This window comes from Lagenorhynchus albirostris, chromosome 11 (genome assembly GCF_949774975.1).
Source record: "Lagenorhynchus albirostris chromosome 11, mLagAlb1.1, whole genome shotgun sequence".
Lineage (NCBI taxonomy): Eukaryota > Metazoa > Chordata > Mammalia > Artiodactyla > Delphinidae > Lagenorhynchus > Lagenorhynchus albirostris.
Window position 1 is genome coordinate 14,148,995 of NC_083105.1, and position 12,356 is coordinate 14,161,350.

General features: G+C 46.6%; 1 protein-coding gene across 1 annotated transcript in view; it reads left to right on the forward strand.

The window, feature by feature from the left end:
* Positions 1-12,356, forward strand: part of LARGE1 (LARGE xylosyl- and glucuronyltransferase 1) — a 589,914-nt gene that overhangs the window by 465,322 nt on the left and 112,236 nt on the right. The window contains 1 exon segment of the mRNA XM_060165047.1: positions 3,198-3,302. Within this exon segment, the coding sequence (XP_060021030.1) occupies positions 3,198-3,302 (105 nt within the window).

Consider the following 12,356-nt stretch of genomic DNA (forward strand, 5'->3'; position numbering starts at 1 on the left):
TGTTGTGCTAGAGGGCCTTCAAAAAGAAAACCATTTGGATGGGCTCACTGTCTTTCAGAAGCTGACCGATGAGCTTGAATGATGATATTTAAGAAGAGCTATTACTTATATAGTTTTTAATGTGCCCCAGCCCCTGTGGTTAGCCCTTAACACATATGAAGTCATTTAAACATGTGAAGCCACAGCAGTTAGATACTGGGGCACAGAGAGGTTAAGTAATTTCTTCAAGGCTACACAGCTAAAAAGTGGCAGAGCTAGAAATAGGAACCAGGCAGCCTGGCCCCAGCCTTCCCCTCTGGCTACACTGCTGCACGTGGTTTCCGGTCCACGGACACAGACCTCTGCAGGGGTGAAGGCAGCTAGCCCAGGGTATTCACAAGCCCACTTGCAAAGCCCAGCTGTCGCTTTAATCATCGACAAAGCAGCTAATGAATTCATCTAAAAAAGCAAAATGAAATCTTAGTAGCTGTTTATTATTTTGCCTTCTCAACCAGTGGATATTAAAATTACAGCTATCATGTTGCTAATTAAGGATTTTGTTTTCTTAACCTTAAAGAGGACGGGCATATGTGAAAGGGCCGCTTGCCACCATCAAAGGATATGCAGCCCAGGTGCAAAGTGACAGAAGGAGAATTTGGATGTTGTCCTTTGAGATAACATGGCTTAAGGTTAACCATGCAAATTACTCCTTCTCTGAAGATGAAGCCCTTGAGTTGAAGGCTCCAGTAGAGCAACCCATATAAAAGATGCTTTCAGGTGCTGCCACCCCATCTTTGCAGTTTTCCATGCAACTGAGGAAGACGCCAGAGTTCCCAGAGCTGAGTGAGAGAATATGTTGATGTTGGCGAGTGGGGAGAGGATGAAATGCTTTGCAACCTCAGAAATGTGGGGACACTAATGCAGTAACGTAAGTGGTCTCCATTCAGGAGAGATTTACGCACCAGATGTCATTTATTTAGCAGACATTTATTCATGCCTATTAGTGTGTTAGATATTATGCACTCCTTGCCCTTGGACAAATGGAGAAGTGGACATTTACAGATGAGGCGTGAGTGCTTGAACATCACCCATTCTGTCCTTGAGAGGACATAAGTCAGCCGATGGCAAAAATACCGGGAGGAAGCGCTAAGTCGAGATGTCCCCCATCTAATGCGGGAATTCACAGTCTGCTTCTTGCCAGAGATGGGCCTGAAAGGATTACTGGTAGGGAGTGGCAGGGGGCAAGGCTGGCGAGAGCTGTACGAGCAAGACGTGGAGATGAGGACACAAGCAGTAAAGCTATGCATTTTCGTGTGGCTGTTAGAAAATTCTTCTGAAGAGTAGGTCGAGGCAGAATACAATTCACGGCATGTCCGAAAGTGGAATTTGGACTTTCAGGTAGCTGAAGATGACCTCTCCTGAAATTCGGATGGCCACCCTAAACTCAGTGAAACGTCATTCCCCTTTATCGGTTCTGAGCACATGACACCCCTCTTTCATCATGCCAAAAAAAACCATGGTGACGCCACCCAGGGGTCATTAGTAATAACGAACCAGCTCCCCCAAGGACCCCACATGCCCTTTGAGTCCCAGCCTCGGAGTGAGGTTATTAAACAGGCTCCCTAACAAGGTTACAGCATCAGGACTCAGCACACAGCTTGCTTGGCTGAGGGCCCCGCGCCTTTCAGATCTGTTGTGCACGAACGTCCCAAGCTTGTTGCATGTGGAATTGATTAGCTCTTGCACTTTCTGAATTGGTGACCTGTTTTTCTGAGGGATTCTACACGTTTTGGTTGTGATTATATGCAATGACACAGTGGGTGGTAGTGTTTTTCCTATGCCGCTAATTTATGTATTTGTGCTGGGGCAGTGATTTAGATGGGAGCTCGATAAATTGATCAAATAAATTACACCAAACCCACACACCATCATTTCAGGGAGCTGTCATCACACCAAAGAGGTTCTATGTCGCACAGCGTGGTATTCCAGGAGAACCGTCGTGTTTTCTTCACGGGCTGCTAGGCTTTCATTTGGTCAGAAGGGGCTTTATTTCTCAGACAATATAAGGATTTTAGCTCCAGAAGACATCAGTTAGCTGTGGAAGACAGTGACCATTAGTCCTGTGACCTTTAGCAAGTTACTTACATTTCTGAGTCTCAGTATCTCATCCTGTAAAATATGGACTTATAATTTCTGCCTCAAATGTTTGTTGTAAAGGTGAGCAGTGATGCAGAGACAGTGGAAAGAATCTGGATGTCAGATAACTAAGATTCATATCCTGGCTCCAGGATACACAAGTTTTACAAATCACGGTCCTCAGTTTTCCTAGTTTGTAAAGTGCTGTTGATAGTAGTTGCAAGGGAATACCTTCTGCACATGGCATGATAGGGTTGTCTAATAGAAGATAGTTGATTCTGATGGCTGCCTGCCCCACCTAGAAGACCTGAGTCCAGAAACATTAACACTCTAAGAAATTGGGGTGAGTGGAGGACTCACCTGAGGTGCTAAAGCTGCTAAGAAATTGATTGAGAGACCTGACTCGCCTTTGATGTTGGCCTCAGTACAGTAGAGGGCGAGGCCCACGTCAAAGCCGAGCTCTGGGGACAGAGAAGCAATTGTTCCTCTAGAAAACACGCCTGCCTTGACGTGATGCTTGTTGACAAAAGACAAAGTGGATGTGAGAGTAAAAACGCTGCAAGAATGTGGCTCTTCTCTGGGGGCTCCCTTCTCATTAACCAAGGGTCCTTTCTTCCTCTCTGAGTGAGAAAATTACCTCAACTCCTGCCTCAAAAGCCAGTAAATTAATATACCTTGGGAAATAGTGAACTGGAACATTTGAAGAAGAGTATGTAAGTAAATAAATATGTGTTCACGTGAGTTAAGGGATAGATGGACAGATGGACGGATGAATAGTTTGGGATTCTGGCTTTGTCACAGATGAACTGGATGACCTTGGGCAAGTTAATTAAGTACTCTGTGCGACCTCCATTTCTTTTCTATAAAATAGGGATAATGAAAATGGCTGGGCTGCCTAAGTGTGAGAATTAAACATATTAATACAAGTGAAGCGCTTAGATAAGAGTTTGGCACCTCATAAAAGCTCCCAATAACAAAACCTGTGTTACGATGATTTGCCATTGTTGTATCTGCCGTTCAGTACTCACTGTCCCACGTGGCTTGGCTTCTTTTAAGACCTTTGCATTCTCCGTACTTCACAGGTCAACAGGTCCTGGGCCTGGTAGAGAACCAGAGTGATTGGTACCTCGGAAACCTGTGGAAAAATCACCGCCCTTGGCCTGCCCTTGGAAGGGGCTACAACACAGGTAAGTCATGAGGGTGGCTTGCTGGGGGTGGGACAGGAGGTGGGCCCAAAGCACGGGAGAAGGCCACCTGGTTGCCTGAGTTCTGCACTGGACGGTACATAAGGCGTTGGCCTCCTGGTTCTTGCTTAGGGCTGCAGCTACAGGCAAAGTCGCTACTGGGCCGTGGCAGTCCATGGCATTCTCACCAAAAACCCCTCTCCGGACTGACCGTCAGCCCCAGATTCAGCGGGACAGCTTTACGAGTGTGATCTGTAGGTTCCTTGGCTCTTTTCATAGAGACTAGAGATCATCGTGTCCACTTTAGGTCCCCAGGGTCTGTGTTCATCCTCAGCATTCAAGATTCGTCTTTGTATGGGGAGCAAAGTTGCTGATGTGTATTGACTGAAAGTTTCTTGTCAGAAGCGACATAATTTCTTTTTTGTTTTATTTTGTTTTGTTTTTTCCCTTTTTTTGTATAATTGAAGTATAGTTGATTTACAGTGTTGTGTTAGTTTCAGGTGTACAGCAGTGATTCAGTTATGCGTGCATATATATCTTTTTGTTTCAGATTCTTTTCCCTCATGGGTTATTAGAAAATACTGAATATCGTTCCCCGTGCTATACAGTAGGTCCTTGTTGGTTATCTGTTTTATATATAGTAGTGTGTATATGTTAATCCCAAACTCCTAATTTATCCCTCCCCTCCCTTTCCACTTTGGTAACCGTAAATTTGTTTTCTGTCTCTAGGTCTATTTCTGTCTTGTATGTAAGTTCATTTGTATCATTTTTTTTTAGATTCCACATACAAGTGATATCATATGATATTTGTCTTTTTCTGTCTGGCTTACTTAGTATGATAATCTCTAGGTCCATCCATGTTGCTGCAAATGGCATTATTTCATCCCTTTTTTATGGCCGAGTAGTATTCCATTGTATATATGTACCACATCTTTATCCATTCATCTGTCAAGGGACATTTACGTTGCTCCCATGTCTCGGCTACTGTAAATAGTGCCACAGTGCACATTGGGGTGCATGTGTCTTTTCGAGGAGCTAACATGAAATTGGCTAAAGCATATCGTGCGGTCGTGCTCACCTTCGAGTAGTGTGGCCAAGTGCAACCCGACCATGTGCCTGGAAGAAGAAAAGGCAGAAATATTTGGTAATTGGTACTTAGGGATACCACAGCCCCTAAACCCCATGTGTCTGAAATCAAATCCATTTTCTACCTTGCTGCTAACCCAAAATGTGCACCTCCTCTTTTCTTTCTGTCTCTGTTAACAGCATCATTCATTCATTCATTCATTCAGTCATTCTTTGTGCAGCTCTTGTTTGTCTAATGCTTACTGTGCACTAGGCCCTATGCTAATACACCAGACACAGCCCATGACCTCGTGGAGCTTATAAAGGATGAAACTAGAGCAACCTCCCTCTCCTTAGGCCCACGTCCTGCCACTGTCTACCTATGAAATGCCTCTGAATTCTGCTTCTTCCCCTCCATCCTCTTTGCCACTACCTGGAACTGGAACTTGGAGCTCAGGGGGCAGTAGGGTAGGTCAGGCCAAGAAGGGCTGGGACCTGGCATCTGGGACCAGCTGTACTGCGTTGGGGCAGGGGTCTGGGCATGGCGCCACCTGAAGGTGGTAGGTGGTAGCCTGTCCTGGACGCTAAGGTCAGTCTGTAGGGGGAAGAGCCAGACTCAACTCTGAGAGCTGAGGGTCAGATTCCTGAGAGGTCAGGTGCAAACACGGAGCCCCAGAGGCCACAGGAAAAAGGCTGAGAGTCAAGCTTCCAGAAGTGAAGGTTCCGAGATCAGGTCAGAGGGGGGTCAAAGCTGGAATAAGACAAGGAAAGAAAGGTCCAGGGTCAGTGTCCTGGGCAGCCAGAGGTTAGGGAGGCCTTCATTGAAAGCTGTCCTTTGAACTGGGGGGACATTCCTTTAGCCAACGTTTGCCAGAACGTCCAGGCATGCCTCACGGGATGTAACACCTACCAGGCATCACAGCCTGCAGGGGTTGCAATGGAAGAATGGTAACCACCAGCCCTTCACAGACCCAGGCTGCATCCTGGAGGCTGTGCTGGGCATTCACCCGTGAGTTGCTGGATGGTGGGAAATTCTGGGGAGTCCCTGAGAGGGGCCAGGTTCAGGGAGGGAGCCCAAAGGGGCTCAGAGCAGCAGCTTTTCTTAGCTGATTTAGAGGTATTTCGGTGTTTTAATAATGGGTAAGCCTCTGCATCCCAGCTAAGTATTGACCAGGTGCTGTCCCTGGTGCGTTCTAGGTGTTCATCTCATCCGATCTCACACTAACCTCATGAGGCAGGGGCTATTCTTATCTCTGTTTTATACCCAGGAAACTCAAGCTTAGAGAGTGAAAGGATGTAGTCTGATAAGTAAGGAGCCTGCTGTTAACTGCTAACCTTCCTAGCTTGAACTTTAGTGGCTTCTATTCTATCAAGAATACTTTTTTTAAATGTGGAGTCCTAGACTCTTGAAAGGTCTGGGGAGGGGTCCAGGATTCTGCCCTAAAGGAAGCCTCCAGGATGTTTCTGGAGCAGAAGGTCCAAGGGTCTGCTCTGATAAAACGTGGCACCCCATTACCCCTTCCTGCAAGCTTCCCCAGGAACTGTTTTCTCAGCACGTTTGAGGCTGGACCCTGTAGGAACCCACAGTGGGCCAGTGAGAGGGCCCCCCATGCTGCTTCTGCTCAGCAAGTGATCACCTCATGTTGATCTCCTGTGCCTGGGTTTCCACACATTCACTCCCGGCTTTCCTACAGCTCGGGACACCCATGCTTATCAGGTGGGAGAAGGGGCATCTCAGGTGAGGCCTGGCGTGTGTTTAGTTCCTGCCTTCCACAGCATAGAATAATAGAAAATGTCACATGGAGACAAACTGCAGTGCCTCTAGGACCCAGCATCGGGGTCATGGTTATCTGCATCAAACAGAAACCACCGGTCATCAGTCTGGGTTTGCAGGAGGAAGAACAGTGTAGCACACTGGGGAATTTATGATGACCCAAATGGCATGTCCCCTCCTTCAGGAGACAGACAGGTACCTAAACCCTCTGCAGCCCCTACTTGATATACCAAGGCAGGGAGTTGCTTCCCTTCTGGCTGCTTCTAAGAGGGCAGAGCAGATGGGAAAAAGCCCTGTTAGAAGTGATGTATCCATTTAAATAAGCCAGGGACGCCAAGTGATCGTTAGAAAAGGATTTCTGCGACATCGAAATGCATTGACTTTCATGATGGGAATTTGTTATTTTAAGACTGAGGATTGTGCCACACATCAGTGGATGAGTCATCCAGACACTTAGCTTCTAACGGAAATTGTCAGGACTCCACTGGAGAGAACCTGCTCCCCTGAATCCCAGCGCATCTCAAGCCTCCAGACGGGGTATCTCCAGCCGAGCCCCATGCTGAGCCTTCAACTTGGTGCTGGGAAGCCAAGACAGGTCTGGTTAGGCTGGAATTTCGCCGTTTATTCTCTGGGAGCTTGGCCAAGTTGCTTCACCTCCTTGAACCTTAGTTCTCTCCCTTATAAAACAGGATAAATAACACCACCACCTAGTGTGTGAGGGTTAATGGGGTAACTTGTTTAATGAACTTAGCCTGTGTCCTGTTGCATTTTTCTGCCACTTATTTCATCAGGGAATGGGATCCACCTGCTTTAAAAATGGTGGTTACCTGGTTCCCTAGGGTTTGCTGAGGTCTCCTAAGCTCTCGGGTCAGAAAGAACCAGTACATTTTCTTGCTTTTCCCCAAATATAATGCAGTCACCTTGAAGTTTTTAATCTCTCCACTAACTAGAAAAGGTTAACTTTTCATATCATTTTAGAAAAAAAAAAATGACAATGTTAGTTTGTATATCAGCCGATTCTACTTTGAAAAGTCCCGGAAAATGCATAAAATGTTGGAGCTGGAAGATCTGCCCTTAAGACTTGACCTTGACGCTTTTCAACTTTGTGCCTTTGGAAAGCTGCTCAAGCTCTCCAAGCCTTAGGTTCCTCATCTGTGATCTGAGAATGATAGTCCTATCCCAGAGCCCGCTGTGAGGCTCCAAGGTGGTGGTATAGTTACAGGGGAGCTGGTCAACCCAAGTGCTTCTGGAAGTTGGTGGTGGTTTTTCTTTCTCCTCCTGACCACAGCCTAGCATCTGTTTTCAAGTAATTCAGGTTCAGCCACATTTATCAGATACAGCTGCATTCACCAGGCTTCCTACAAGGCACCTTACCATGCGTCATCTTTGTTAATTCCTAGAATTGTCTTGTATGCTAGACACTCGCCTTCGAAGAGCCAGCCAGTTTCCCTTCCTCTTTGTTTTTCTTTCCCAGTCTGCTTGCACAAAGCCCCCAGGGTCCTAAAAGATGAGGGAAGATCTGCCCACCTCTCCCACTCATCCGGCTCCCTTCTTCCTGGAGCGGTTTACAACTTAATTCCGTATGAAGGGAGCTGCTAAACCACAGCAGCTGTGGATGTCCAGACAGCCGCCGCTCAGGGTCCTTGCTACAGCCATTCAGGTGGAATAAAGGAGAACTCCCGTATCCTCGCGCAGAGATGTGTCCATTCCCGACCATTCTGTCAGTTCATCATCTCCTAGGTGCAAGCAGCTGTCTGCAGGACTTTAAAAAACAAACAAATGAAAACAAGATTATGATAGTCTCATAAAGATTCAACCCACTCCAGTTCATACGCTGAGAGTGAATATCTTAAAAACAAACACCAGCAAAGAACAGAAAGGAAAAGAGAGCTCAAAGTAGCAGGTGATTGGGAAGGGACCGGGGAAGGCAGGCCAGTAGAAAGAAGGTGGCAAGTTTACAGGAGGCTTGTCCGCACGGGATCCTAGACGTTACTCACAGAGAGGATGTGTCCTCCCTGAGACATATTAAGGATATAATATTAACCAGAAGATATGCTTTCAGGAGCAATTTAAAAGTAAAATGCATCCTGTTCCTTCCAGTCCCCAAATTAGGCCAGAGACAGGCAGATGGAGGCCTGGCTCTCCAGGGAGGGAGGAAGAATTTCTCTAGGAATCCTTATCTACAGAACAACAAAATTGGGACATTCAAGGACTGACTCACCTCTGAGGTTGGAGCAAGCTGGGCTGTGAAGAAGTAAAGGGAAGGAAATTCGTGGTAAAGTCAGACACGGTGGCGAATTCCATGGTGGCGATCGAAGGAGCCAACATTTGACAACTTGCTTAACAGCTGTTAAAGAAATAGCTTTAGTGGGACAACTGGCAGTGTGGGATGTAGGGCCACCCTCTGCTCTCCCTCTGGCACCTGGCATTCTGTAGCCCTAGGCCAGTCTTTTCATTTCCCTGAGCCCTCTTTGTCTCTTGGGTCAAGAACCAAGATCTCTTCATGCTCTGAAGGAATATTGGGATTGGATGATTTGTGTCTGTAATAAGTACGTCCAGAGAAACCAGATTTAAATGTAGTTTCTTCCTTCAGCACATACTACTGAGCGTCTGTTATTTAGGGCAGAAAATGATTTTTTTAAATGTGATACCAATTGGGCTTCCCTGGTGGCCCAGTGGTTAAGAATCCCCCCGCCAATGCAGGGGACACAGGGTCGATCCCTGGTCCGGGAAGATCCCACATGCATGTGTGCCCACATGTGTGCCCACATGTGCACCACAACTACTGAGCCTGCGCTCTAGAGCCCGCGAGCCACAACTACTGATCCCGCGTGCCACAACTACTGAGCCCGTGTGCCACAACTACTGAAGCCTGTGCGGCTAGAGCCCATGCTCCGCAACAAGAGATGCCCCCACTCGCCGCAACTAGAGAAAGCCCACTCACAGCAGCGAAGACCCAACACAGCCAAAATAAATAAATAAATTTATTTCTTAAAAAAAGATGATTGTCTAGTAGAGGAGAGTTTGCTTATCTGTAAATAAATTCAGTGTGACTTGAGCCTCTAGCCTGATTGAGATTCAGAGTTGAACATCAGCCCCGCAATAACCCTGGACCAGCATTTTCTAGACTAATTCTAGGAGATATTGCAGGTGATGGTAGCATGTGTTCAGAAACTATGAACCGTGGACAGCTAAGGTTGAGAAATCTGCATATTGCATCCCTCCCTTGGAGATTCAGATTTCACGTTGGCATATTAGAGATGCTGGAAAGTCCAGAAGTAAAGCTGTTAAACCCACCAGGATTCCCCACTCTTACTTGATCGTAGAACTATGGAAACAAGTTTGGAAACAACCGCCCCTACCTCTGTGAACTCGGAGGACAGAGGTGATCACTTTGAGCTCTGTATCCCAAGCCCTTGGTGTAGAAGTATTTAAATGGAGTTTGTAGAATAATCCCTATGAAAGATGCTTGCGGTTCAAGGAACGGTTCATCTGACACCACACTTAATAGAAATGTTTACTGTCTTTTGTTCTGCAGGTCCTCATTCATTTTTCTACTATAAGGGCATAGGCACCATAAAATTGTACCTTCTTAATCAACATCCTCTGTGTCGTTACATATCTGAAGCCAGTCACCAGCTAGCAGCCCTCCAGAACTTTCCATGGGAAGAAATGGGGTGTGAGACGGCTTTAAACCTCTCACCATACTAATTGGTGGGCCGCCTCTAGATAGCCCCAATCTCTGTCTTCAATGGTGACATTCTAATTCAGATGACACGTTCTGGCTCTTATCAGAGGCTCACACCTCCACCTGGACACTTCCACCCACTTTTCTGAATCACTTAAAATGCCTATTTAAGATGTTACTTTCCAGGCCCTAACCTGGAGAGACTGAATCTGAATCTTGAAAGATGAGGCCAGGTAACCACTATTGTAAACATGCTCCCTACATGTTCTGATGCATACCAGCCTCCTGGGTCAGACTTGCATGGCCATTTGCACATCAAGCTCCAGTTGAACTTGAGTTCAACTGAAAAGCTCCCTGAATGACCGTTCGGCCAAAGGTTCCCAGTTCCGTGCTCCTGTAGTAGATTTATTGGGCCTGGGGCACAGACTTAATATTTATCTCTGGCGAGTGTTATTGGAGTTAGGCCAATCTTTGTGGCCTTTTATTTGACTTCATTTTAGTTTTCAACTTAGGGTCAACTGCAAAAATAATGAAAATGCGTTCTGTTCTTTCAGCCAGTGGCCTTGCCCCTTTTTTTGGTAACAAATGTCTTGAGTGCCTCTTTTAGAATCCTGGAATAAAATCCAAAGATTACCTATATTACATGGTCTACAAATATAATGTCAAAAAAATCAGTACAGTTCCCTAGCTATGATATAAAGAAAAAAAGGAAATTCATTTACTATAAAATAATACTGACTGCAATGTGTAATTGCTCAGGCTTGGCTATAGTCAAAGGCATAATGAAGTTAATGAAGTACTAGATGCTTGTATGCCTGTGCTCGCGAGAGAGCTGTCTTCAGTGTGGCAGCTACAAAGCAAGATGGTTCTAATGGGACACTGGCGGTCCAGGTTCCGTGAGCGGGGTTTGCCATCTGTGAGAAGTTTTCCAATCTAGTGAACAACTCTTCAGGCAGCAGGAAATAACCATCTTTGCTTGTATTCCAAGTTCAGTGTCTGTTAAATGATGCCCGGAAAAGCACTCTGTTTTGGACGTAGTACTGGTTTCAGACTCAGATAGTTATGACAGTTATACACAAGTATAACGTGCATGTCCAGTGGGACCCAAGCAGGATGCAGGAATACTCTTCATTGTGCCAGCCTGTCCCGGAAAGGGGTTCTGTCCCCATTAAGAGTCATGAATCCAAGGCGTTGCAGGTGTTCAACGGGCTGACTTACACGCAAAGCCGTGATGTGCCCAAGATCTCCCTGGAGGTTGATGTCAACTAATAAGAGTGCTTCCTATCCTGGAGGAGCTGCGGGAGGGAGGGATTGGGAGTTTGGGATTAGGTGCAAACTAGCGTATGTAGAATGGGTAAACAGTAAGGTCCTGCCGTAGAGCACAGGGAACTGGTTCAGTGATTTTACCCAGAGCTTGTCCACTTCATATCCTGAACCAGAATCTCCTTTGGCCTTAGCGCTGCCTTGTGGGTTCATACGGAATAAGTCTCCCTCGTCCGCCTGATGACCCCTTAGATATCTGAGGAAGAGAAGGTGAACAATGCATCGCATTCTTCTCTTCTGGGGACCTAACACCCCTGGTTCCCTGCACGTCACTGGTTCTCTGAGCCCGGGTTTATTCACATGTGAGATGGAAGCGGCTGTTGTTTCTGCCTCACAAAGGACTGTGGTAGGCCAATGAGGTGACAGAGTACATTTACTCTGATAGGACAAGATTGGGCATGTCGTCAGTGCTCAGTAAATGTAGCAGCGGGTGCGTGTCGTCATCCCTTAAAAGTAGCCAAAGAGACTGCAGGGCGGCTGGCCGTCACCCTGTGCTTCTGGAGCTCCTGCTTCATTCTTCCTGCTAAAAGACAGTATTGCTTATGTTCTGGAGATGAACTACCCTGGGTTCGAGTCCTGCCTTCATGGTTCTGGGCAATTAACAATCTTTTCTTTAGTTATCATGTCAGGACAAAAAGAGTTCCCACCTAACAGGGTTGCTTTGCTGAAGAAATGAGATACTCTTTGAAAAGTGCCTGAGACAGTGTCTGGATCAATAAATATCAGCGATTAGCACTTGCCCTTTCCTTTTCTATTTGAGGTTCAAAAGTGGGCCCCACAATGTGGCTCTTCCGCATCTTTTGATAGGAACTCTGTCTCTTGTCCAGTGAAGACACCTGGGGCTGAGCTCTCCCTCCCCAGAGCTGACCACTCATTTGTCTATTCACGTATCTTGGCCTGGGGATGCCACTGACCAAGACAAAAAGGAGCCCTCTTCATGGGAGGTTGCTTGTCATTGTGGGAGAGAAGCAGTCTTGCCCTGGTGTCCTTTGGTGCCGTCTCCTCCTGGGCTCCTGCACCCACCCAGCGCCCGTCGTTCTGCCTTCCCTCGGTTCCTTGAACACGACCCCCGTGAGTCTCTCCAGCTGCAAACTGCAGCCTCGTGCCCCCACCCTGCCTCTTCCTCCTCCACGGTGTTTATCGCCTTCTGGCCTATGATCATTCTGTCCATTTTCTTCTTAGCTATCTGTCTCTTTCCATGAGGATA